The following is a 25,889-nucleotide window of genomic DNA, read 5'->3' on the forward strand; positions in this document are numbered from 1 at the left end:
AATTATTTATATTTATTTGTAAGTTAACTTTATTTATTTCATCATCCAACAATATTTGCGCACAAATATATTTGACATACATTGAATACTGCAATATCTTTGGTAAAAAATAAGTTAGCCAGTATGAATTCAATTCAAAGAAACAAATGAAATTAGTTTAACATATGGACACTCAATTTGGATCATCAGAGACTTTAATCTCAAAAAATTTAACTAAAGTGGAAATTAGAAGAGCTTTCAAATGTTTGATTTTTTTTTTAAATCTAATATATAAACTAAGAAAAATACTTTCCGTTAATTTTCAAGTACGTTTTTGTACTTTAATATTTTAGAAGTCTTTCGAAGTATTAGATTGATTTTCAAAAGATAAAGCAGCAAAAGCAGAAAAATTTAAAAGATATCTACAAATTAAAATTTTAACGTCAGTAAGCTCGGGCCAAATGACACTAGTATATATATATGGGAAAAGGGTCAAAATACCCCTCTACTTTGGGAAAAGGGCTAAAAATATCCTCCATTACAAATTTGGATAAAAAAATACTCTTCCATCATTAAATTTTTCAAATATACCCCTGTCTTAACGGAAATTCCCAACATAATCCGATTTCATTCTTAAACCCGACCCAACTAAATAAAAAACCCATATGAGTTACTCGCTCCTGTGCCTAGTGGCTCCAGATGTAGGACTCGGGAACAAGTTGGTCGCATATGGGTTTTTTATGTAGTTGGCCCGAGTTTAAACGGAGCGGTTTAAAAATGAAATCGGGTTATTTTGAGAAATTCCGTTAAGACAGCGGTATATTTGAAAACTTTAATGATGTGAGAGATATTTTGACCCAAATTTATAATGGAGGATATTTTTAGCTCTTTTCCCAAAGTAGAGGGCATTTTGACCCTTTTCCCTATATATATATATATATATATATATATATATATATATGAATGTATGTATGTCTGTATATATATATGTATGTATGTATGATGGATAGCTTATTTGTTACCTTTAAATGTCCGAAGCGATGAAGATTGTTTTCAATCCAATTTGCAAAATTGTTATGAAAATTATGGTTAATTAAATACGATAGTCAGTAGTATGATTAGGAAATGAAATGTATCCTCCCTAGTCCCTTCACCCAGCGCAAGTGATCTTTCAAGGCAACTTTCCGTTAATAATTTTTGCTTAATACAATATTGGTCAATATATAAAGACTCTTGCTTACAAAACTAGATATATCCAACCTTCCTACACATTCAAGAAGTAAAGACAGCACAAGAAAAAACAGGAATTAGGTGGATAGATCCACCCAAACCCAATTGGACAACATGTATATTTTTATGTCAAATCCGAAATGGGAAATAGTTTTAAATCCTATCCGAACTCCAACTTCAGACAGGGAAAAAACAAACCTTAAAGTTTTCAACAATATTAATATCAAATAAACTTTTCAACAAAGTTCCAATCAAGCAAATTCATACAAAATATAACAAATACATAATTCATTTGGGATTCTGAGCAATTTCTTTGCTAGATAGTGCGCTTCGTATGCTCAAATTACATAATGACTTTGGCCTTGTCCCTCAGAATAAATTTCTGTATTTTCCCTGAAGAATTGAGTGGCAAATCACCAAAGATTACTGCGCTTGGAACCATATAATCTTGCAGCCAATCTTCACAAAACTTGATAATTTCTTCATCAGTCACAAAACACCCTTCTTTCAATTTCACAAAAGCACAAGGGGTCTCTCCAAGAACATCATCAGGTCTTGCTACAACTGCAGCCTCCAACACCATAGGATACCTAATCAAAACACCTTCAATTTCAAGAGTACTTATAATTTTTTCCCCAGATTTGACCACATCAACGGCGCGATCCTTCAATTTTATATACCCATTTGGGTATTTAATTCCAATATCTTTAGTCCTATACCACCCTCCCTCAAAGGCTTCTTCAGTTCTTGAAGGATCTTTCAAGTACCCCATCATCATAGCATTGCCTCTAAACATAATTTCCCCTGTGGTTTCCCCATCTGCTGGCACACTTTTCATACTCTCTGGATCTTTCACATCAACTTCTTCCGTTATAATGTTGTGAATCCCTTCGCGAATTTTCACGTTAGTGTCTTCATCTGAATTGGGATGATCATCTTGATATTTCCTAGGCATTGATATCATTGGACCAAGTGCTTCACTCATACCATATGCATGGTTAATATTAAATCCTACCTTTTCCAGTTTGGTCATTATTTCTGGTGGTGGCAACACCCCTGCTACTGTTACATTCACTTTGTGAGGTAAAAGGGGCTGATTTGTGTCTATTGCATCTGCAATTTTTCTAAGGATTATTGGTGCACCACAAAAATGTGTCACATTGTGAAGGTAAATGGACTCCAAAATTTCTTTTCCATTGATTTCTCCTAGGCAAATATTAGTGCCACCCAAAGCAGCTACGGTCCAGGGTAGACACCATCCGTTACATCGGAACATATCCACTGTCCACAGAAAAACAGGGCTTTTTCCCATCTCATACCGAAAAATGTCAGCAATTGCATTCAAATAGGCAGCTCTATGGCTATACACAACTCCTTTAGGCTTCCCTGTTGACCCTGAAGTGAAATTGATCGAAATTGGATCAAATTCGTTTTTTGGGTACACAATCTTAAAATTAGGTTGCCCCATTTCAAGAAGTGTTTGGTAATCCAGGATCTTTGGTGGTGCTGATGATACTAGGGGTTCTTTTACATTGTTACTTTCATGGATTAAGACCACAAGATATGGCTTGTCTTTTTCTTGAAACATTGTAAGTGCTTGAAGCACTAGTTCAGTGAAGTCAGAGTATACAAAAATGACTTTGGCCTCTAATTGTAGAAGTATTTGTGACAAAGTGGCAGCATCTAGCTTTGTGTTAAGTGCAGAAAGGACTGCCCCTGCCATTGGTACACTAAAATGCAGCTCGTAGAGTGATGGTACATTAGGTGCCACTGCTGCCACCTGTTTAGTATGACAAAAATAAGAAGCTAAAAACTAAAACAAAAATAGTAATGACATGCACAGACATGAAAAAGGTATCATTCGCTAGCGCTTGTTTAAACATCAACTGCTTTCAAAGTATGTTTTAATTTTACATGTAACATTCCCTTTTTAAAATGTCGACATTATATATGAACGACGTTAGTCAAGAAATTATCAATTGCTAATTATCAGCTTCCAAAAGTTGAAAACAGGAATGAAAAGAAACAAAGAAGATGTTGATTTTTCCTCTTTACAGGGGCGTTGTATAGATTTTAGAATATTTTGAATCAAAGACAAGTACCATACAGTTGTTATGCTTCATTTTATGTGTTTTAGTTTGATTGACAAGCAATTTAAGACAACAACAGAGACTTTTGAATCTAATGCTTTTTGAATCTTATGGTCTTAAACATGTCATGTGTGATAATAAATTAAAGAATTACAAGATATGGAAGGTGACATTTTCCAAAACAGATTAGAGAAAAACTAGAACACATAAATTAAAAGGCGGAATAGCCTGGTAGGCCCCTGTACTTGTCTATTTTTGTCATGCCGGTGTTCGTACTTACGGGTTTGCCAACTAAACCCCTCTACCCTTAAAAATTGAGCATTTTAAACCCCCTTTGACCATTGACTAAGCATATGTAGCGTTAATCGTGCTGAGTTGGACAAATGCGTGAGATACACGCGTATTAAAAGCGTGAATGTTATATTTATGATCAACAACAACAACAACATACTCAGTAGATTCCCACAATGTGGGGTCTGGGGAGGGTAGAGTGTACGCAGACCTTACCCCCGCCTTGAAAGGTAGGGAGGCTGTTTCCGAAAGACCCTCGGCTCAAGAGAGAACAAGACAAAAAGGTTAGATAAGGACAAACATATCAAAACAATATGAAAATGAGAAACAACAAAAGCGAGAGAGTCATGATAAACATTAGCTACCATATATAAATAAGATACTCGAAGTATAAGACCCAACAATATAAGCAGGAATCAAATGGCAATAAACGAATGAGCAAAACTACAACTACTTGGACGAAGAAAGAATAAGCGAGACTACCTCCTAGCCTTCTATCCTAATCTGAGTCCTCCACAACCTCCTATCTAAGATCATGTCCTCGGTAAGCTGAAACTGCGCCATGTCCTGTCTAATCACCTCTCCCCAATACTTCTTTGGCCTATCTCTACCTCTCCTGAAACCGTCCATGGCCAACCTCTCACACCTCCGCACTGGGACATCTGTGTCTCTCCTCTTCATATGTCAAAACCATCTCAGTCTCGCTTCCCCCATCTTGTCCGCCACCGATGCCACTCCCACCTTGCTCCGGATATCTTCATTCCTAATCCTATCCTTCTTAGTGTGCCCATATATCCACCGTAGCATTCACATTTCCGCGATTTTCATCTTCTGAACGTGAGAATTCTAGACTGGCCAACACTCCGTCCCGTACAACAAAGTCGGTCTAACCACGACTTTGTAGAACTTGCCTTTAAGTTTTGGTGGCACTTTCTTGTCACACAGCACTCCAGAAGCGAGCTTTCATTTCATCCATCCTGCACCAATATGATATGAAACATCATCGTCGATCTCCCCATCTCCCTGAATAATAAACCCAAGATACTTAAAACTTCCTTTCTTCTCGATGGCCTAGGTACCAAGCCTCACTTCCTCGTCAGCCACATATGGTACGCCACTGAACTTGCACTCTAAGTATTCTGTCTTGGTCCTACTCAACTTAAATCCTTTAGACTCCAACGTCTATTTCCAACCCTTCAGCTTAGTGTTAACTCCGTTACGAGTCTCGTCAATCAAGACAATGTCATCCGCGAACAACATGCACCAAGGCACCTCACCTTGTATTTGTCGCGCCAATCCATCCATCATCAAGGCAACTAAAAACGGGCTAAGAGCTGATCCCTGGAGCAACTCCATCAGAACATGGAAGTGCTCCGAGTCTCCTCCTACTGTCCTTACCCTGGTCTTAACTCTATCATACATGTCTTTTATCGCTCTAATGTACACCACAGGTACACCTTTATCCTCCAAGCATCTCCATAGAACTTCTCTTATCACTTTGTCGTAAGCCTTTTCTAGGTCGATGAATACCATGTGCAAGTCCCTCTTCTGCTCTACCAATCTCCTTACAATATGAATGGCTTCTGTAGTCGCCCGGTATGAATCCGAACTGGTTCTCTGAAATAGACACACCTCTCCTCACCCTCATCTCCTCCACCCTTTCCCACACTTTTATACTATGACTTAGCAGCTTGATACCTCTATAGTTATTGCAGCTTTGAATGTCGCCCTTCTTTTTGTACAAGGGAATCATTGTACTCCACCTCCATTCTTCGGGCATGTTCGCCATCTTGAAAATGACATTAAACAACCCAGTCAGCTACTCCAAGTCTACCCTGCCCGCATTCTTCCAAAATTCCCCAGGAATCTCGTCAGGTCGGGTTACTCTTCTCCTGTGCATCTTACGAACAACTCCTTTAACCTTATCAATCTTTATACTCCTATAATATCCAAAGTCGCGATACTTATCAGAGTACTCCAAATCTCTCAGTACAATGTCTTTGTCCCCTTCTTCGTTCAAGAGTTTATGAAAGTATGACTGTCATCTCTGTCTAATGTGATCTTCCTCCACCAACACTATGCCATCTTCGTCCTTGATGCATTTCACTCGATCCAGATCGCGTGCCTTCCTCTCCCTCGCCTTGCCAAGCTTGAACAACCTCTTATCCCCACCTCTGTCCTCTAGTTCTGCATAAAGGCGTTCAAAGGCTGTCATTTTTACTGCTGAAACTACCAACTTCGCCTCCTTTCTCGCCATCTTATACTTTTCCCTGTTCGTCCGCTTCTCTTCATCATCCTTACTGTTTACCAACTTCGCATACGCTTGCTTCTTTGCTTCCACCACCCATTGGACTTCTCCATTCCACCACCAATCCCTTCGGTGCCCACTACGGCGACCTCTTGAGACCCCCAGTACATCTCTAACTGCTTCCCTAATGCAACTGAATGTCCTATCCCACATACTGCTCACATCCCCCCTACTATCCCATGCTCCCATAGCCATCAACTTCTCCTCCATCTTTAGGGCACTAGACAACATCAAACTCCCCCACCTAATCCTCGGTCGGTCATCCACGACCCTCGCCTTCTTCGTCCTTTTTATCTCTAAATCCATCACCAATAGCTTATGCTGGGTCGTAAGATTCTCATTCAGAATGACCTTGCATTCCTTACAGAGACCTTTATCATCTTTTGTCAAGAGCAAAAAGTCTATCTGCGTCGCAGCCACCGAGCTACGGAAGGTTACCAAGTGCTCCTCCTTCTTCGGAAAACTCGAGTTGGCTACCACCAATACAAAAGCCTTTACGAATTCTAGGAGTGCGACTACTCCTCTGTTCCTGTCCCCGAAGCCAAACCCCCCATGCACATCGTCATAACCCCTCGAAACAGACCCAATGTGCCCATTGAAATCTCTTCCTACGAATAACTTCTCAGTAGGCGGTATACTACCCACAACTTCGTCCAAGTCCTCCCAAAAGCGTCTTTTTTCCTCCTCGTCCAATCCCGTTTGTGGCGCGTAAGCACTAATTTTCAAAAGAAGAAAAAAAAAAGTTTCCAGCCTGTTCATCTTCTTGTTAACCCTCATTAAAAAAACAAAAAAAAAAAATCAACCTTCACCCATGTTCATCTTCTTCTTGCAATCTTGATGGTGGAAAAACCAAAGCCATCTTTGTAAATCTTCTTTCAACAATAAACATACCAATGCAGCACAACAAAAAAACCAATACTCAACCATTACCCTTCTTTTCCCCCACATTAACTGAAAATTCAAAAAGAGTTAAACCTAAACCCCCCAAAACACATCAATTTCTAAATTCTTCCACAAAATTAATCACAATCCTACACCAAAAATTACCAAAGGGACAAGCCAAAATTCCCAATTTATGTTCTTTCTTTCTTCTTCTTCTCCATCCATTAAAACCCCCCATTCATGACCCGACCCGAAAAGTTTGAAACAAAAAAATTGACGACTTTATAAGAATGAAAGTGAGGTAAGGCATCAGATACAAATTACTTTTACTAATAAAAAATAAACATTCAGATTAGATTTTTAGTGGGAAATGCATTGATTTTGATACCTCCCTCAATATTTGGACAGTTTCTATATCTTCACACACTTGAGAGAATAGATTGACATAAAATAGTTTGTATAAGGATAGTTTAAATGTGGATATTTTAGGTATGTGGTTGTAACAAAATAAGCTTAATTATCTGTTGGTTTTTGGTGGATGGTGGTGGCTGGAAGAGGGAGATGGCAGGGTGGACGGAGAAGAGAAAGGTTTGGTTTTTTTTTTTTCTCTTAGAGTTTAAGTTTGAAGCACTGTCAGTGTATAAAAAATTTTACACCATCAGGTAACTTTAAAGATAATTACCATAATTTTTTTAAGTAATATTTTTTTACCTTTTTCAAAAATTACAATTAAAGGTAATTTGACTTCTAATTATAATGTAATTGAAATTCTTTCCTAGTTTTAAGACTATTTCCTTTCCCAGTCTAAGACTCTTCTCTCTTTATCATATTGTCATGGCAGTGACGGAGCGCCGATGTTGCAGTTATTTTCTTTTCCTTTTTTTATTCCTTCCTTTTGTATACGGTAAAAATCGGATAAGCGTAAACCGGTGAGACAAGGAACCAGGGAAGAAAGGCATAAGAACGTACACGGAGACTTTCGTTCAAGAACGGAGGGATGTCTAGACCGAAACCAAGGTAGGGTCCCATTTGGTCCAGTTTCTCGGTCACCGAGTTGGTCGAGGCTACTAGTCCAGCTATATGAGGCCGTTGGTCCGGTAAAGCCGTTGCGCATGAGCCACGCGTCAGTAGAGTCCTACCATGGTCAACTACCAACCATGCGTGTGTCAGACCGTACGGCCAACCTAACCTCACCTAATCAGCTTAGAGTTGTCCTTCTTCCTTTTATTTTAATGATTTATATTGCATGAAGTCCATGGAGGCAACATTATAAATAGGGCACGTCCCCCTCCTTAAGAGGGGTTGGCTTCTTCATCTTTAAGAACACTTGTAATAGCAAAATATATATACAATCTCTCTCAAATATCAGATTCGGTCCATAACAGTTGTTTTCATTTCCATTATATTTCTTCGATCAAGTATTGTATGTTATTTAGCAAACTCTCACGCCCACAACCAATCGCTAATCATTAATTGCTTCGCAACGAAACGTTCATACATTTCATTTCCCTATAACATATATTGAGATCCGAACACATATCCTATACCCACTTACAAATTCAATTGATTATCCAAATTCGGGGTAAACAGTTTGGCGCCCACCGTGGGGCTAGGATAATAGTGGTCTTTGGTCTTGATTTCTATCATATTTATATTCATCAAAATCAAAAACATCTCCTGTTCGTCTCTGCTAGAACGGACCAAATGGCTGGAATCGAAAAATCTGGTCACGTCAACAACACCGAGATTGTGGCGGAAAATGAAGGCAGCGGGCTACAAGGATTGCCAAATCCCGCTGACCCGAGCCCCGTCGATTCGAGGGAGGTCCTCAACCGGCAAAACACCGTGGACCAGGAGAATGCCGCCCTACGGGCCACTGATTTTCTAAATACTCACAATTCTATTACTTTGTCCCGGACACAGGGCCGGAGAGAACCGGATGCACCAAACGACAATGTTAACTTACGTTTAATTTTTGAAATGTTGCAGGAACAAAGATCGGCAATCGCCGAGCAAGGAATCGCGATTGCCCGGTTGCAAAGCGGAAAAGATGAAACAGAGCCGGATTAGACAAAGGATGTTGCCAAAACCGGAAGGAATGAGGCACGAATGGTTGAGAGCAATGGCTCCGGAGTTGGTTCTTCTACCGAGGTTCTGAAGATGCTCGAAACTTTGGCAAAACGGGTAGACTCAACCCAAAAGAGGGTCGAAACATACAATTCTCGGGTGGACCAGATCCCGGGGGCTCCGCCTTTACTGAAGGGGTCGAATTCGAAAAGGTACATCCAAAGGCCTTTTCCTCCGAGCGCAGATCCGAAATTGATCCCAAAGAGGTTCAAAATGCCGGATATACAGAAATATGATGGCACAACGGACCCGCACGAGCACGTAACCTCATACACTTGTGCTGTAAAAGGCAATGATATGGAGGAAGATGAAATTGAGTCGGTGTTGTTGAAAAAATTTGGGGAGACTTTGTCAAAGGGAGCATTGACGTGGTACGATCATCTGCCCGAGCATTCGATCACTTCTTTCGAAATGCTCGCCGATGCCTTCGTAAAAGCTCATGTCGGTGCCAAAAAGGTACAGGCCCGAAAGACGGACATCTTCCGTATATCCCAAAGGGAACGAATGAAGCTCCCTCCGGTTTCCGAAGAATGGGCCGCACAGGCTTTCACAAAGGGGCTCAATGTTAGGAGCTCGACGGCTTTGTTCTAATTGAAGGAGAGCCTGCTGGAGTACGAGGTTGTGACATGGGCTGATGTCCATAACAGATACGAATCAAAGATTCGGGTGGAGGATGATCAATTCGAGCTTCCCCCGGGGCCGATTAATACGAGCAGGAATTTTGAGAAACCAAAGAAAGGTTACGAAATGAAGACCGAATCGTCAAAGGAAAGGTATCAGCCATACTCCCATTCGGAGAAGCCAAGTTTTAGGTCGGATAAATCGAGGGATAGCCCAAGCCATTTCTCCGGTCGAGGAAACAAACGTGTCGAGCGCCCGTCGAACAGTCGGGGTCTCTCATTCAGGAGCGATGCCGGAATCTCTGCGGGCAACAAGGACTTACCGAAGATATCAGAGTACAACTTCAACGTCAATACCTCGGGCCTAATCTCGGCCATTGGTCGTGTTCCGGATGTAAGATGGCCAAGACCTCTAAGGTTGGACCCGGGCCAACGGGACCCGAGCATGGTGTGTGAATACCACGGAACCCATGGTCACAGAACCGAGGATTTTCGCCAATTGAGATAGGAGGTAGCCCGGTTGCTGAAGAATGGTCATCTCCGAGAGCTGCAGAGTGAATGAGCCAAAGGTCACTACAAGGAAAGGGAGGCCCATCGAAGGACCGAGACAGAGGAACCCCAACATACGATCAACATGATAGTTGGTGGCACCGATGAACCTCGAGGGCCCGTAATGAAACGAGTCAAGGTCTCTGTTGTTCGTGAGAAGCGCAGCCGGGATTATGTACCCGAGGGCTCTATCTCTTTCAGCAACGAGGACGCGGAGGGCATCATTCAACCGCACAATGATGCATTGGTAATATCTATACTTATTTTTAAAACTAAGGTTAAACGTATTTTGATTGACCCAGGTAGCTCGGCCAACATCATCCGGTGGAGGGTGGTCGAACAGCTAGGGCTGCTCGATCAGATGGTACCGGCAGCCCGGGTACTCAACGGGTTCAACATGGCAAGTGAAACCACAAAGGGGGAGATCTCATTGCCTGTGAACGTCAATGGCACCATTCAACAAACGGTGTTCTACGTGATCGAAGGGGACATGAATTATAACGCACTGCTGGGCAGACCCTGGATACATAGCATGAGGGTCGTGCCCTCAACCCTGCACCAGCTGCTAAAGTTCCCCACCCCGGAAGGGATAAAAACCATCCGAGGTGAACAACCCGCAGCAAGGGAGATGTTCGCAGTAGAGGAATCAGCACCTCGGCCCAAAGCACACCGGGTTGGGCCCGAGGCATGGAGAGGATGACTTCGAGGTACCTAGATCGTTCGTCATGCCGGATGACTCGGATGCAACCAAGTCAACCGTAGAAGAGCTGGAGCAGATCATCCTGTTCGAGTACCTACCAGACAGAAAGGTATACCTGGGCACGGGGCTTACCCCGGAGCTCAGGAACAAGCTAATTGCATTTCTTCGAGCTAACGCAGATTGCTTCGCATGGTCCCACGTAGATATGATAGGTATATCACCGGAAGTAGCAACTCACAAGCTCATCTTGGACGGGAAGTTTCCCCCGGTGAAGCAGAAAAGAAGGCCCATGGCGGAAGCAAAACACGTCTTCGTTAAAGACGAGGTAACAAAGCTTTTAAAAATAGGTTCTATCCGGGAGGTAAAGTATCCGGATTGGCTTGATAACGTGGTAGTGGTGCCCAAGAAAGGTAATAAATTTCGAATGTGTGTTGATTACAAGGATTTAAACAAAGCATGCCCGAAGGATTCATTTTCGTTGCCTCACATCGATAGAATGATCGATGCGACGGCCGGGCATGAGATGTTGAGTTTTCTCGATGCTTACTCCGGGTATAACCAAATTCGGATGCACCCGGACGTCCTTCATCACCCGGTATGGGACTTACTGTTATAATGTAATACCTTTTGGCCTAAAAAATGCCGGTGCAACTTACCAACGCCTAGTTAATGGGATGTTCGAAGAACAAATAGGAAAAACAATAGAAGTTTATATTGACGATATGGTTGTTAAGTCCCTGGAAACAGAGGACCATTTGAAGTATTTGCAGGAAACCTTCAATGTGCTCCGCAAGTATAACATGAAGCTTAACCCGGAAAAATGCTCCTTCGGTGTCCGGTCCGGTAAATTCTTGGGTTTCATGGTGTCAAACCGGTGTATTGAAATCAACCCGGACAAAATCAAGGCCATCGAGGATATCGAAGTAGTGAATAACGTCAAAGGAGTACAGAGGCTCACCGGAAGGATAGCGGCGTTGAGTCGTTTCATATCGAGATCCTCAGACAAGAGCCACCGCTTCTTCTCCCTACTAAGGGAGAAGAACGACTTCGCTTGGACACCGGAATTCCAAAAAGCTTTGCAAGAATGTACGAGGTACTTGTCTAGCCCCCCGTTGCTGCACACACCGAAGGCGGACGAGCCGTTTTTTCTCTACCTTGCTGTCTCCGAAGTAGCGGTAATTGGCGTTTTGGTCCGAGAAGAATCAGGTACGCAATTCCCTATCTATTACGTGAGTAGAACTTTGGGGGATGCGGAGACCCGTTATCCCCATTTGGAAAAATTAGAATTGGCATTGGTAAGCGCTTCCAGAAAGCTCAAACCCTACTTCCAATGTCACCCAATATGTGTAGTGACTACTTACCCTCTGAAAAATATCATGCATAAACCGGAATTGTCGGGTAGATTAACTAAATAGGCTGTAGAAATTGGCGGGTATGATATCGAGTACAAACCCCGGACGGCCATCAAGTCCCAGATCTTGGCCGACTTCGTGGCAGATTTTACCCCGGCCATGGTCCCCAAGGTCGATAAAGAGCTCCTGCTGACCTCGGGAAGGGCCTCTGGTATTTGGTCTCTGCACACGGACGGGGCCTCGAACCTCAAAGGTTCCGGGCTAGGAATTGTCCTTAGAACCCCGGCCAAGGTAGCCATTCGACAGTCCATTAGAATTGCTAAATTAACTAACAATGAAATCGAGTATGAGGCTATGATTGTAGGTCTGGAATTGGGCCGAAGTATGGGGGCCGCAATAATCGAGGCAAAGTGCGATTCGCTTTTGGTCGTAAACCAGGTGAACGGCGTCTTCGAGGTTAAGGACGAACGAATGCAGAGGTACCTTGAAAAGACCCAAGTGATACTACATCGATTCAAAGAATGGACCATGCAGCACATACCAAGGGAGCAGAACAGCGAGGTCGATGCATTAGCAAATTTTGGATCCTCGGTCGAAGGGGAGGAAATCAACACCGGGGCAACGGTGCACTTGCTAAACACGGCAGTAGAAAATGGACACGCCGAAATAAACACAATGGGTTTAACTTGGGATTGGCGCAACAAGTACACCGACTACTTGCGTGATAGGAAGCTCCCGAATGACCCGAAAGAGTCACGGTCATTGAGGACCAAAGCAACGCGTTTTTGCTTGGTAAACGGCCAATTATATCGGCGGTCTTTCTTTGGAGACCTGGCCAAGTGTTTGGGTCCCGGAGAGACGGAGTATGTGATGAGAGAGGTGCACGAAGGAACCTGCGGCAATCATTCCGGTGCTGATGCTCTGGTCCGAAAGATCATCAGGGCCAGTTATTATTGGAACCGGATGGAAGAGGGCTCGAAGAATTTTATTCGTAAAAGCGACGGGTGTCCGAGGCATGCTCCGATGATTCATCAGCCCGGGGAGTTGCTGCATTCGGTGGTTTCACCTTGGCCTTTCGTGAAATGGGAAATGGACATCGTGGGTCCATTATCGTGGGCACCAGGTAAGGGCTGTTTCGTTTTGTTTATGACTGATTACTTCTCTAAGTGGGTTGAAGCGCCGGCCTTTGAAAAAATCAGAGAAAAGGAGGTCATTGACTTCATATGGGATCACATCATCTGTCGTTTCGGCATCCCCGCCGAAATAACTTGTGATAATGGTCCTCAGTTCGTGGGTAGCAAAGTCAACAATTTTCTCGAGGGATTGAAAATCAAGAAAATTGTGTCAACCCCGTATCACCCGTACGCAAACGGGCAGGCGGAATCCACGAACAAGACAATAATCCAGAATCTGAGGAAAAGACTTGAGGCATCAAAGCATCATTGGAGGGAAATATTGTCGGAGGTGCTGTAGGCCTACAGAACCACATCCAAATCAAGCACGGGGGAAACCCCTTTCTCGTTAGTTTACGGGGCTAAAGCCCTTATCCCCGTAGAAGTTTGCGAACCGACTCTCCGGTTCAGGTATACCACCGAGGAATCAAACGAGATGGCCATGGCCGCGCAGCTCGACCTCACAGATGAACTTCGCGAAAACGCGTTAGTCCGTATTACAGCCCAGAAACAGAGAATGGAAAGATACTACAATCGAAGGGCCAATTTTCGACACTTCCAAGTTGGGGACTTGGTGCTTCGAAAGGTTACCTTGCACACCAAGAATCCCAACAAGGGAAAGTTGGATCCGAACTGAGAAGGCCCGTATAAGATAACCGGGATAATGGGCAAAGGATCATACCAGCTGGAGTCCATGGATGGGCAACGGCTGCGCAATAATTGAAATGTGGCTAATCTGAAGAGATACTACTGCTGAGGTAAAAATACCCCATTTTTCTCTATTTTTTACCTTTCTTTTTTGCAGGAAACCGAGTACCAGGCAAAGAAAGGAGTCTAAATCTGAAAACACGTGTTGCACTCTTTTCCTTAGTACGGTTTTGTCCCAAAAAGGGTTTTCCGACAAGGTTTTTAATGAGGCAACAAGTACAACGTGTTACTCGACAAAGATAAGGGACCGATACCCGACAACCCGAGGTCACACCCTCCGAATGGGGACTTAATAGCACTCACCCGACCTTGCAGCTCAGATAAGTGCTAGGGGAATACTATGCCCTCATCGAAGGTTACCCCGGTCAAAGAAGACGGAGAAACTCAATACTTGCTACGGCAAAATCAGAACAGGGACCGGTCATCGGCCATAGCTTTCGATGTAAGGGCCAAACGATCATAATGAATCGTGTCCCATTTAGTATCTGCTACGGCAAAAATAAGGCCCGGCCATCGGCCATAGCCTTCGATGTAAGGACCAAACGATCACAATGAATCGTGCCCTATTTAATGTTTGTTACGGCAAAGGCAGAAGGAATGAAAATTCTCATGTATACAAACTTTTTGCAATACAAAACTATCGAAAGTTTGGATAGCAATATCTTGGGTGTCTTTCTGTTAAATGGACTTTATCCCGGTGATAATCACCGTAGTTCGGCACTACCTCATTCGCACACCCTGTACGGGCACTATGGTCGAAATTCGACAAAGGCGACAAGGTCATAGTGAACCGAGCCAAAAATCATTGAAAATTTGACTAAGGCAACGAGGTCACAACGATCCGAGCCGAAATTTTCTAACTTCCCCAGAAGGGGACTGCCACATCAAAATTTAGCCAAGGCCGAGAGTTGGGCGCCCGAAGAACTACCAGCCCTAAAATATGCCTAAAATACTGGCCCCGGTGAACTAGCGACCACGGGTCAGTTTGCCCTCAAAACGGACCAACAATTCTGGCAAAAATAATAGCGAACATTCAAACAATAAAACAAGAAAGATGCATTTCTCATTCATGCAAACTTGTACAAAGGGTGTTTTACACCAAAACCAAAGGCAATAAAGTAAAAGCCCAAGTACGGGCCCTATACTATCCGGCGTGACTGGAGGCGGAGTGTTCGGACTCGGTCCGCTCGGAGTCGTCTGATTCAGACCCGAGAGTACGATTGGCTTCTTCCTCGATCCTTTTGGCTTCAAGTATCAAGGCCGGAAGATCCGTAAAGCCGTGCTCAGCTTGCTCGAGGGTGATCCTCCGAGACTTCCACTTCTCATACTCGGCAACTATGATAGTATGAGCCTCGGTGGCCTTCACACTCTTCAAAGCTTCCTCCAAATCGGCCTCGGCCTTGGCCAACTTTGCAGCCAAAACACCCCGACTCTCTTCGAGGACACCCTGCATTCGAGTGGCCGCTTCGAGCTCGGCCTTGAGGGCATCGTTGGCATTAACCGCTTCTGCAAGCTCAGTTTTTAGGGCATCAAACATCTGGGCCCTTTTCTCCGCTTTCTCCTCGAACGTCCTCATGCACTCTTTGTACAGGGCAGCCTCAGATTCGAGCAGTCGGTTCCTCTCGGTTGAACTAGTAGCATCGGCCTTCACCAAATCTAGCTCCCCCGGTGTTGAGAAACGGTGATCTCGAGCTCATCTAGCCTCGAGGAAAAATGAGTCTTATCCCGGCTAAGGCCGATCTTGTCAGCTTCGAGACTCCGATTATAATCGGCCATAGCGGCCAGCTCACTCTTTAACTGACGATTTTCGTCCTTAGCTGCGTCAATCTCGGGTCGGAGGTTGGAAAGAGCGGCCGCCCGGTTCAACTCCTCCTCCTTCTCCCTAAGAAGGTGCAGGTATTTCTCCATTTCCCGACCCTGGGCATCCAGTTGGCCCTTAAGATCATCTACTTCTTGTTGGGCACGGACGAAGGCCTCATTGACGAGCACCACACTCTTCAAAGGGAGCGAGTCAAAAACTTGAAACAAAGCAAGGGAAAGGGTTTCAAACGAAATTATGCGACGATGGCTAAAAAACTTACCCGGTTACCCGCGTGCATGCCCTCGTTAATGAGGCACTGCCAAGAGACAAGAGGCCTCAAATAGCTCGCCACGCCCACCGGGCGGGAAAGAAAGCTGCAGTCCTCGGGGACGGTGACCGTAACCGATCTTGTCCTTATTCGCTCCACGCTTGGGGCAGGGAAGATACTCACCAATCTGTCCCTAGCACCAGATTCGGAGGTCCGGCTGGCCGACCTCGTGGCCCGAGGGATCGGGAGGTGCCCGAATCCTGCAGCTTCGCCGGTTGCAGGAGGAGTGCCCGAGAACATGTCCTCGAATTCATCCACCCGTGGAGCCGGAGTAGAGGAACTTGGAGCAGCCTCAGTGTCTTCAGCAAAGGCCGGGGGCTCCGTGGTTGTAGCAGGCTCTATGGGGACTTCGGTCTCCGAGGCCGGTTCAGTCCTTTGTTCGGCTTCAGCAGCGGCCGCCTCCCCGAGCCTTCTTGTCCTTTGTAGGGGAGTATCTTCTGAAGAAGTTTCACCTGAAATGTCGACGAAGTCAATCGACCTTAGTGGAGCAGGGGAAAGAATTTCATCCGCACCTGAGTGTGGAGCTGGAACCAAAAGCCCTTCCCCAGTAGAAGGTAGGGGTGGAACGGAAACAGCCTCCTCTGGGATTGGAGCCACGGAGGGGGTTGCACCGACTCTCCGAATAATGATATCGGGCTCCGTTTCGTCCCTTAAAGACCGAGTGACGCTCCTCGCCCTCTTTTTTGGCTTCTGCCCTTTTTCGGAGGGCCTCTTCCTCTTAGCAGCATCGGCAAGAATACGGGACGAGCCCGCTGTATCAAACTCGGATGCCGACGTTGCAGGAGCAGCCGCCGATTCCGGTCTAGGGACCACCGAGCCCTTAGGCAGACCTGAAAATCGAAGATGTTAGCAAAAGTTGGAGGATGTAACAACCATGGATAGTAGAAGATGCAATGAACACGAATGGAAGCAAAGTATTACCGTGGTTCTGGGCGACCCATCGGCCACGTGACAGGTGGCCCCATGTCCGGTTATCGTGGGGATGCTGGCTAAGGAGCGCAGTAACCCATTCGCTCAGATTGCGAATGACCGGAGGAATGCATCCATTGGCTAATAGAAATAAGGAAAACGGTGAGAAAGTGAGATCAAAATTTGACGAAGCCTACTAAAGCGATTACTTAAGGTTTCGGACTTACGTTTGTCGTTCCATTCCTCCGGGAAGGGCATGTAATCAGCCGGAATGATGTCCTCGGTCTTCACCCGGACATATCGCTCCAGCCAGCCCCTGTCTCTGTCTTCGTCCATTTTTGAGAAAAATGGATTCCGGCTACGCTTGGCGAGTTTTATTACGCCACCCCGGAAAAGCCTCGGGGAGTATAAACGTATCAGGTGGGCCAGCGTAAGCTCCTTCCCGGCATTATTGGCCAGCAACCGGAGGCATGCTATGACCCTCCAAACGATCGGACCAATCTGTGTCAAGGTCATGTCGTAGGTCCGACACATTTCCAGGATGACCGGAGGGTCGAGCTTGAGAGTGAAAGGGTAAGTGTACACGTAAAAGAAACCTTCCCGGTGGTCGGTGATTGATTCGTTTGGTCCGGGCGCAAAAACCCATACCGGACGGGTGTCCCACCCGCAGTCAGCCCGAACCATGTCGAGTTTCTCCTCGGTAATAGATGAGGGTTATCGCCTCACGTCATATCCCCTATCTGATACCGAAGAGGGCTTTTCGACCTCAAGATCTTTGTTGAAGTTGGGTTTGGCCGGTATAATGTCCGAGGCGGTAGGCTCGAAAGTGCACTTTGTTTTAGCTGGGGATGCAGGCTCGGTTCCTGGAGATGAAACCGATGGAACATCATGGAAAGTGGTTTCAGACATTTTGGAAAGAGGAAGTTCGGAGTCAGAAAGGAAGTTAAAAAAGAGAGAGGGAACAGATGATTCAAGAAATGACGGAGTAAGAAGCAACGACACTCGAGCAAAAGCAGCTAGCAAAGAGGGTGGCAATGTTGTTTCTTTTTACGCAATGGAAGCAATGGATCAACAGCAAACTTGCTATGGATGATGACTGTATGTGGTGAAGATGAAGAAGTGCAGTAAAGAGTGAAAAGGAAGAGGGAATGGATCGTGAAAATGATAAAATGAAGAAGTGCAAAGGCCTTATATAGGTGAGGGCTGTGACGGTTACGATTCCTCAGCCAACCGGGGGGCGCCACGTGCCCCATAATTAATGTGGAGTGACTTGAAACGACGGGCGTGCGGCGATTGTCAGAACCGGCCAGCGAGGATAAGACACATGGCCGATAAAGGTAAAACGTGACGCAACCGTTCCCGCCAAAAGGAAGAGATAACTACGGTTAAAAGGAATCACCGGTTTCTTGATTCATCCACTTCCCGTTACTCCGATAGAAATTCGGTCCGGAAAGTGTGGGGACTATCTGTATACGGTAAAAACCGGATAAGCGTAAACCGGTGAGACAAGGAACCGGGGAAGAAAGGCATAAGAACGTACACGGAGACTTTCGTTCAGGACCGGAGGGACGTCTAGACCGAAACCAAGGTAGGGTCCCATTTGGTCCGGTTTCTCCGTCACCGAGTTGGTCGAGGCCGCTAGTCCGGTAAAGCCGTTGCGCATGAGCCACGCGTCAGTAGCGTCCTACCATGGTCAACTACCAACCATGCGTGTGTCAGACCGTACGGCCAACCTAACCTTACCTAATCAGCTCAGAGTTGTCCTTCTTCCTTTTATTTTAATGATTTATATTGCATGAAGCCATGGAGGCAACATTATAAATAGGGCACGTCCCCCTCCTTAAGAGGGATTGGCTTCTTCATTTTTAAGAACACTTGTAATAGCAAAATATATACACAATCTCTCTCAAATATCATATTCGGTCCATAACAATTGTTTTCATTTCCATTGTATTTCTTCGATCAAGTATTGTATGTTATTTAGCAAACTCTCACGCCCACAGCCAATAGCTAATCATTAATTGCTTCGCAACAAAACGTTCATACACTTCATTTCCTTATAACATATATTGAGATCCGAACACATATCCTATACCCACTTACAAATTCAATTGATTATCCAAATTCGGGGTAAACACCTTTTTTTTCCTTAAATTATTCCGTTCATCAATCATTTTTGTTGGTTTCAAGAATAGCTAATTGGACATTCTCATTTATAAGAATAAAATAATAATGTGTAATCAGGAATATATATGGAAGATGGAGGAAATTATCCAAGAAACTTTCCGTGTTCTATGGGGAATACAAAATGGAAAATGAGACTAACACTTCAAAAAACACATAATTTTCATGGCAAAATCCCAATAAATCCTACAAATAAGGAACAAAATAAAAATTCGTCCAAAAAAGTTAGCTATGATTAATCTAGATATGATTTTTTTTTTGTTGGAAAAGTGCAATTGTTGTGGGCTGAAAGAAGAATGCAAAAAAGACTGCATAGTGTAGGAGAAAGAAATGGGTTTATATGTGTGTAGACGAAGGAGAAAGAGAGGCAGATGGTGGTTGAAGAAGCCAATGAAAAATAAAATGGTTGGACTATTTGCCAGACAAGGAGGGCGAATGGGAGAGAAAGAAAAAAACCAGTATTAGAGCCTGTTTGGATGAGCTTATGCCTATAAGCTGCAAACAGCTTATAAGCTAAAAAAAATAAGTTGGGGTAGTCTAACTTATTTATTTTTTTTGCTTATAAGTTGTTTTCAGCTTATAAGCTGCTTTAGATAAGCTAAGTCAAATGGGCCCAATTATTTTTTTGAGCTTATTTTAAGCACAAAATGACTTTAAGCTGGCTAGTCAAACACTCAAAAAAGCTAAAAACAGCTTATAAGCAACTTATAAGCAACTTTATAAGCCAATCCAAACGGGCTCTTAGTGTTTAATGTTTTGACCCTCTGTTTGGATGGTTGTTTCACGTGGTTCATTAATGTACAATATGGTATGGTACAGTATGGTATTGTATTGTATTAATGAACACAATGTTTGGATAGACTGTATCGTTTGTTGTGGTTTAATAACATTTGTATTGTTTGTTTTGACTGTATGGTATTGTATAATAACTTGTAAGTTTACTAAAATACCCTTAACTCTTAATTAGAAATTAGTTAATATATATTAATAAAACTCAGGTAAAGAACAAAACAGGAACTTTAAAAAATAAATAGGTAGTGAGTGGGAGTGGTGGAGGGGTGGGTGGTGTGAGGTGGGTGGTTGTGGGATGAAGGTGGGGTAGTGGGTGGTAAGGTGGGGGTGGGGGTGGGCGGTGGTGAGGGGTAGTGGGTGGTAGTGGTGGAGGAGTGGGTGGTTGGGGGATGAGGGTGGGAATAGTAGGTGGTAGGTGGGGGTGAGTGGTTGTGGGGTGGGTTAAGGAGTGGTGAGGGGAAGTGGGTGGTGGTTGGGGTGGTGGGGGTGGGTGGCAGAGGAGTGGGGTAGTTGGGAGTGGGGGTGGGGTGGGTGGTAGGGTGAAGGTGTGGTGGGAGTGAGTGGCGAGGGTGAGGTGGGGGTGAGTGGTAGGGTGGGGTGGATTGTGGAGTGTGGGGTATAATGGACAAATGAAATATGTAACCACGGAAAAATCACCAAATCCGTGATTACAAAAATTGAGACTTTTCATGGTTATATAACTATGGGATAAACCACGGGTTTACAACACTATACCACATAATTTTAAGAACAATGAAAACAATCATGATTTCATAGAGAACCATACATTAATGAACCACGGGAAACCACCATCCAAACTGGGGGTTAGAGAAAAAAAAATATTAAGAAAAACTTGGTAACCTGCAACAACGGGTCAATATTACCTGATGGTGTAAATTTTTCTATACACTAACAGTGCACCAAACTTAAACTTTTTTTTTAATAAGAAAAAGGAATAAATTTGGTTTTTTCACAAAGCTATTTTAAAAATAAATAAATGATGATATGGCATTATTTTATCTAGGTGGATCTGACGTGTCGTTCATGTCAGGGCGAGTGAACCACACACAACATCATAGCGGTATAAAATACTTGTTTTGATTGAGTTGGTAAATCCCTAAGTGACATGACAAAAATGGACAACTACAACTACAAGAGCCTCCACGCTTTTCTGCCAAATTAAAACAGAAAAGTACACATTCACTTGCTCATGCATGTTACTTCCAAACTATGGGGCGATTGACTTTTCCAGTGAATTCATGTGTCTAGATGTTTTCCTATGGTCAGAAGCCATATCAATTGCACCTAGTCATCAATTTTGCTAATGTGAATCTTTAACATATTAATGTTAAACACGACAAAGTCAATTATTAATATAAAATGCCAAATCAGAGCCAACACAAAAAGGCATAAGTACTATAGGAATAAATGATAACACTGATATAAGAATATTTTTTTCCTTCAAGGCGCGTATGTGCCCTCGTCTAAAAGATCAAATTTTATGCGAGACACGTTTAATTTATTTACAATATGAGACGAGGACTTGTGTCGCATTTGTTTAATTAGACAGAATGAAATGGTAATGCAAAACATTTTAAAGTAAAACACTCGAATAAGGAACAAAAAAGTCAAAAACGAGTATGCACAGTTGCACACCGTTACACGTGATTAATCTTTTTTCTTCAGTTTTAAAGCATGAAATGAAGTACATATTTAAGCTTAGTAGTAGATATTATAATTTAGTTGTTAATCTATTGCTAAATAGATTGTAAGTAGCTAATAGAATATTTTGATAACCTGGCATTCGTAAATCGCTAAATATAATTAGCTACGAACTTTTACTATATATTTAGCTACAACGTCTGTCCCTAATTTCCATTTTTTTTTTTTTTTGTGTATGTGTTTTATTTAAGCTGTTCGTAACTTAACCATGATTAATATATAATCTTATTCCTATGTATCACTTAACCAATAGAAAATTAACAATAGTTCGGTAAATAGTGTACCGCGTACGAGTAAGTTTTCCAGTATGCATGCGTATTTATTTTTCCGTTTATTTTTTTATTGTCCCAATGAATTTGGGTGGGCATTGCACAACCGGGACCACAAACCCACTTGTGCAGTGGAAATTAAGTGTTCACATAACTTATGTAATACTATATGTAAGCAGTGGCGTATCTAGCCTAGAAAGTGAGGATTCAATCCCTAACTATCAGTGTGAAACATAAATTTATATGTAAAAAATTATTAAAATTATAATAAATAGTATATATGGATTCATAACTTTAAAAAATATAATGAGTTTAGTATAAAAATCTTAAAATTGAACCCCTAAAATTTAAATTCTAAATCCGTCTTTGTACGTAAGATACACAATAAAAATCTTTTACACTAATATTATATGACTTATTATACTTGTTTAAATGACAATTGTGAATTTGTCCCCACTCAGCCTCTTATGTTGACACCATTACTCAAGTTATGCACTTTCTTTTAGAGGTTTGTGGAGAAACTGCGAAGGACTGGAAAGGAACAATTAGGGGTCGTTTGGTAACTCGTTAGGATTATGTAGGTATTAGTAATGCAGGTATTAGTTATGCATGATTTAGTTATGCATAAATTATTTCTTTGGTTGTTGGTTTATTATATTAAAAGTTAATAAATATTATATACTTCTTAAAACTAATTTGTTTACAATTAAATTAAAATATTATTTATTTAAAAAAACATTAAAATATTTATTAAAAAATTATATAAAAATATGATTTAGAAAGGGAAAGTATTCAAGTGGGGAATGATAAGGGTAATATTGTCATTTCGACTTTTAATTCATGTATTAGTTATTTCATCTTCTACCCCGCATAAAATAGTAGATAGATTTCCCTCATAACTTATACATGTATTAGTTATGCGAGTTTCTAAATTGCAAACCAAACGTCGTACTAATTTTATACTTGAATAACTTATTCCTAACTAGCTACCAAACGCGGTATAAGTATGCAGAAATACATGATTAAAATGTCTCTTTACTAGCTACCAAACATGGTATCAATTAATGCAGAAATTAATACATGAATAATTTGTCTCTTGTCCAGCTACCAAACGACCCCTTGGGTGATCGGGTCTTAGAATCCTCAGGAAAGTGTAAGCACCTGTATACAATTTTGATTTTGATTTCTATATATAGATGCTAGAGCATGAACTTGAGGGGCCTGTTCTGTCGTTACTATAGATTCTTGAAGCAATTAATAGTATGAGCATTCGAAATGGTTTTGAATATCTAGTAAGTAGACAAAAGATGGTTCGTTAATGGAAAAAGACCACTCAATATATATTCTTCTTCAATTATTTACTAATAAGTCAAGTCTCTATTAAAATGAGACTTTAAATCTCATGATCAGATCCAAGTAGAAGAAATAAGTAAAGGAATTAATATTTGTAGATACTTAGCAGGCAAGCTTAATAAGTCAACCAAGTCTATGTCCGTAAGGGACATAATTCAGGAACTACGTCTTCTTTATTTTTTTATCTTTTATTTTTTAATTTATGGGTAAAAAGGATAAAACCCTTCTTCTACGCATCAATTAGTTTGCGTGAATGAATGAGGTTCGCCTTGTTGACTTGGTTGAGATCAAGTCTCTAACATGCATGGTAGACCAAGATTGTCCCCACTACTAGAAATAGTAGTTTTTCCAACCAACATTCAGTAAGAAATTTGCGCTATATCATGATTTTCTCATCTCATTCCTATCGAACCAGCTCACTGGAAAAATGCATGGTAGAAAATAGGTTGTTGTTGAAACGTTGGGAAACTTCCTAATTTTTTTCTCGTAAAAACACTACTATTTAGGTTTTTCGCACCGACATTCAGTGAAAAATTTGTGCTATAAGACATGATTTCCCACCTCATTCCCACCGAACCAGCTCACTGTGAAAATGAATGGTGGAAAATAGGTTCTCATTGAAACGCTAGGAAAATTCTTTTTCGTGTGAAAACACTACTATTTAAGTTTCTCTAACAGACATTCAACAGGAATAGCCACTAAATATTTTTTAGTGGGAAAATAGTAATTTTTTTTAGTAGTGCCCTTATTAGGCTTCTGAGTTCATACGAGATCCATGCCTATCTACATTGATAATTCCGGGGAAGATCTTAAAGAAATCAATGGCTCCCTGCTTACTTTAATTTGCCTTCAGTAAATTAATTTGCAGAAAGAAGGTTATATATATCTCCAAAGAACTCTTATACAGAAAGAGTGTGTATATATATATATATATCTTGAATGGAGAAGTGCAACTACTTTCGGCTAAACGTTGCAACAGAAATTTTACTAAGGATGTTCAAGGTTTAATATATGTACGTATAAAGTGAATTTTCGGCCTATGTATATAATTCTCTGAGAAAGAGTGTTAAACTGATTATCTTTCACTCTATGTGACCACACCACTAAGACTGACCAAGTATATATGAAACTAGGTATACGATAATGGAAAGTTCAACGATGCATGCAAGTATTGCCGATGAAGTAGATACAGTACATGTTATACTCTGAGCCCTCCACCCCAAAGATGTGTCACTTTTGCTGACCGTTGATTCTCGAAAAGAGAAAACTGACACATATTTTAGGACGGAGGGGAATAGATGATATAATCTTAATTAATCATCGACTTACGAGTAATTGAAAGGAGGAAATTGACACTTACAACATCACCAGGGGAGACTCCAAGCTGAGAAAGAGAAGAAGCAAGCTTGACCCATCTTCCGTTCAACTCTTCCCATGAATAACTTATATTTCCATGAATTAAGGCTACCTTTTTGCGGTAAACAAATGCAGCACGTTCCACAAAACTTAGAGGTGTCAACGGTATGTGGTTTGCAGGGCAAAGTACCAATCCCTCCATGTTTTTCTCTCACGTTGTGGACGAGTGACTCCACAGTTGCTCTTGCTCTACCCTATTTATAGTTGTAACGTAACTATAGAATATCAAAATGATGCTACTAATTTAAAAACTAGTTCTAAGAGCCAGACGCCAGAAATTCGACCACTCAACATTTTCTTTTTGAATTGTTATTGCCTTCTACTTTAGTGCTACTCGTTCAGTCCCAGTTTGTTTGACACTTTTCATTTTTTGAGAGTTAAATGAGTTGTTTTTTTACCATAATTTTTTTATGTCTTTTAAATATTTTAAATTGTTAATTATGGTGACTTTTCAAATATGTAAATTTTATTTCAAAAAATTTAAAGATTTTATGTTCGAACACACAATCAAAATTAAAATTTTGATTCTCGAAAGCGAAAAGTATCAAATAAAATAATATCTTATTTTGGGACCCATCTTATATTTATACCTCATTAGCAGTCAATGTTGAGCGCATGATGTAATGTGGAAATATATAGTAATTCATTTTAAATTCCTCAAGATCATAACACCGCGTTTTGACGTGGTCGCTAATTGTTAAGCTGATTGCTTGCTTAGTTCCGTAATCATCAATTATACTACATATATGCCAAACCGACTAATATTCCACTCTCGAAATATATACTCCATATACTAATAATAATGAGTATATAATGGATCTAAGGTTGACCTTAATTATAACCGCGTGCTATACCGTGTCTTAGATCTACCAATGCTTAAAAGAAGATCAATTTGATGGAGAATCTTTATGCACTTTTATTTTTAATACATACTTTGCTATCTAAATGCATCAATGTGAAGAGAAGGAATTGCACAGAAACTTCTTAAAAAGATTAAGATGGAATCAGCTCGTGGAAATAAAATCTTATACTTTTAATGAGATAGTTTAATTCAGTTACGATATGGCTCTGCTCGTGAGGGGTTGAGATCACCTCTAGTACATTTTG

At 41.9% G+C, this 25,889-nt stretch overlaps 2 protein-coding genes across 3 annotated transcripts; both read right to left on the reverse strand.

The window, feature by feature from the left end:
• Window positions 1–1,408: 1,408 nt before the first annotated feature.
• LOC132622713 (probable CoA ligase CCL13) lies at window positions 1,409–25,068 on the reverse strand. Its single transcript, XM_060337366.1, has 2 exons — window positions 24,727–25,068; window positions 1,409–2,989 (listed from the first exon to the last, which is right to left on the reverse strand). The coding sequence occupies exons 1-2, from the start codon at window positions 24,922–24,924 to the stop codon at window positions 1,553–1,555; spliced, it is 1,635 nt and encodes a 544-aa protein (XP_060193349.1). The 5' UTR covers window positions 24,925–25,068; the 3' UTR covers window positions 1,409–1,552.
• LOC132622712 (uncharacterized) lies at window positions 15,665–17,730 on the reverse strand. 2 transcript variants are annotated; one of them, XM_060337365.1, is made up of 5 exons: window positions 17,274–17,730; window positions 17,059–17,187; window positions 16,650–16,967; window positions 16,090–16,589; window positions 15,665–16,003 (listed from the first exon to the last, which is right to left on the reverse strand). In XM_060337365.1, the coding sequence occupies exons 1-5, from the start codon at window positions 17,728–17,730 to the stop codon at window positions 15,665–15,667; spliced, it is 1,743 nt and encodes a 580-aa protein (XP_060193348.1). The 2 variants fall into 2 exon arrangements, with proteins under 2 accessions (XP_060193348.1, XP_060193347.1); XM_060337364.1 differs by having other exon boundaries at window positions 16,090–16,967.
• Window positions 25,069–25,889: the final 821 nt, after the last annotated feature.

This window comes from Lycium barbarum, chromosome 12 (assembly GCF_019175385.1).
Source record: "Lycium barbarum isolate Lr01 chromosome 12, ASM1917538v2, whole genome shotgun sequence".
Lineage (NCBI taxonomy): Eukaryota > Viridiplantae > Streptophyta > Magnoliopsida > Solanales > Solanaceae > Lycium > Lycium barbarum.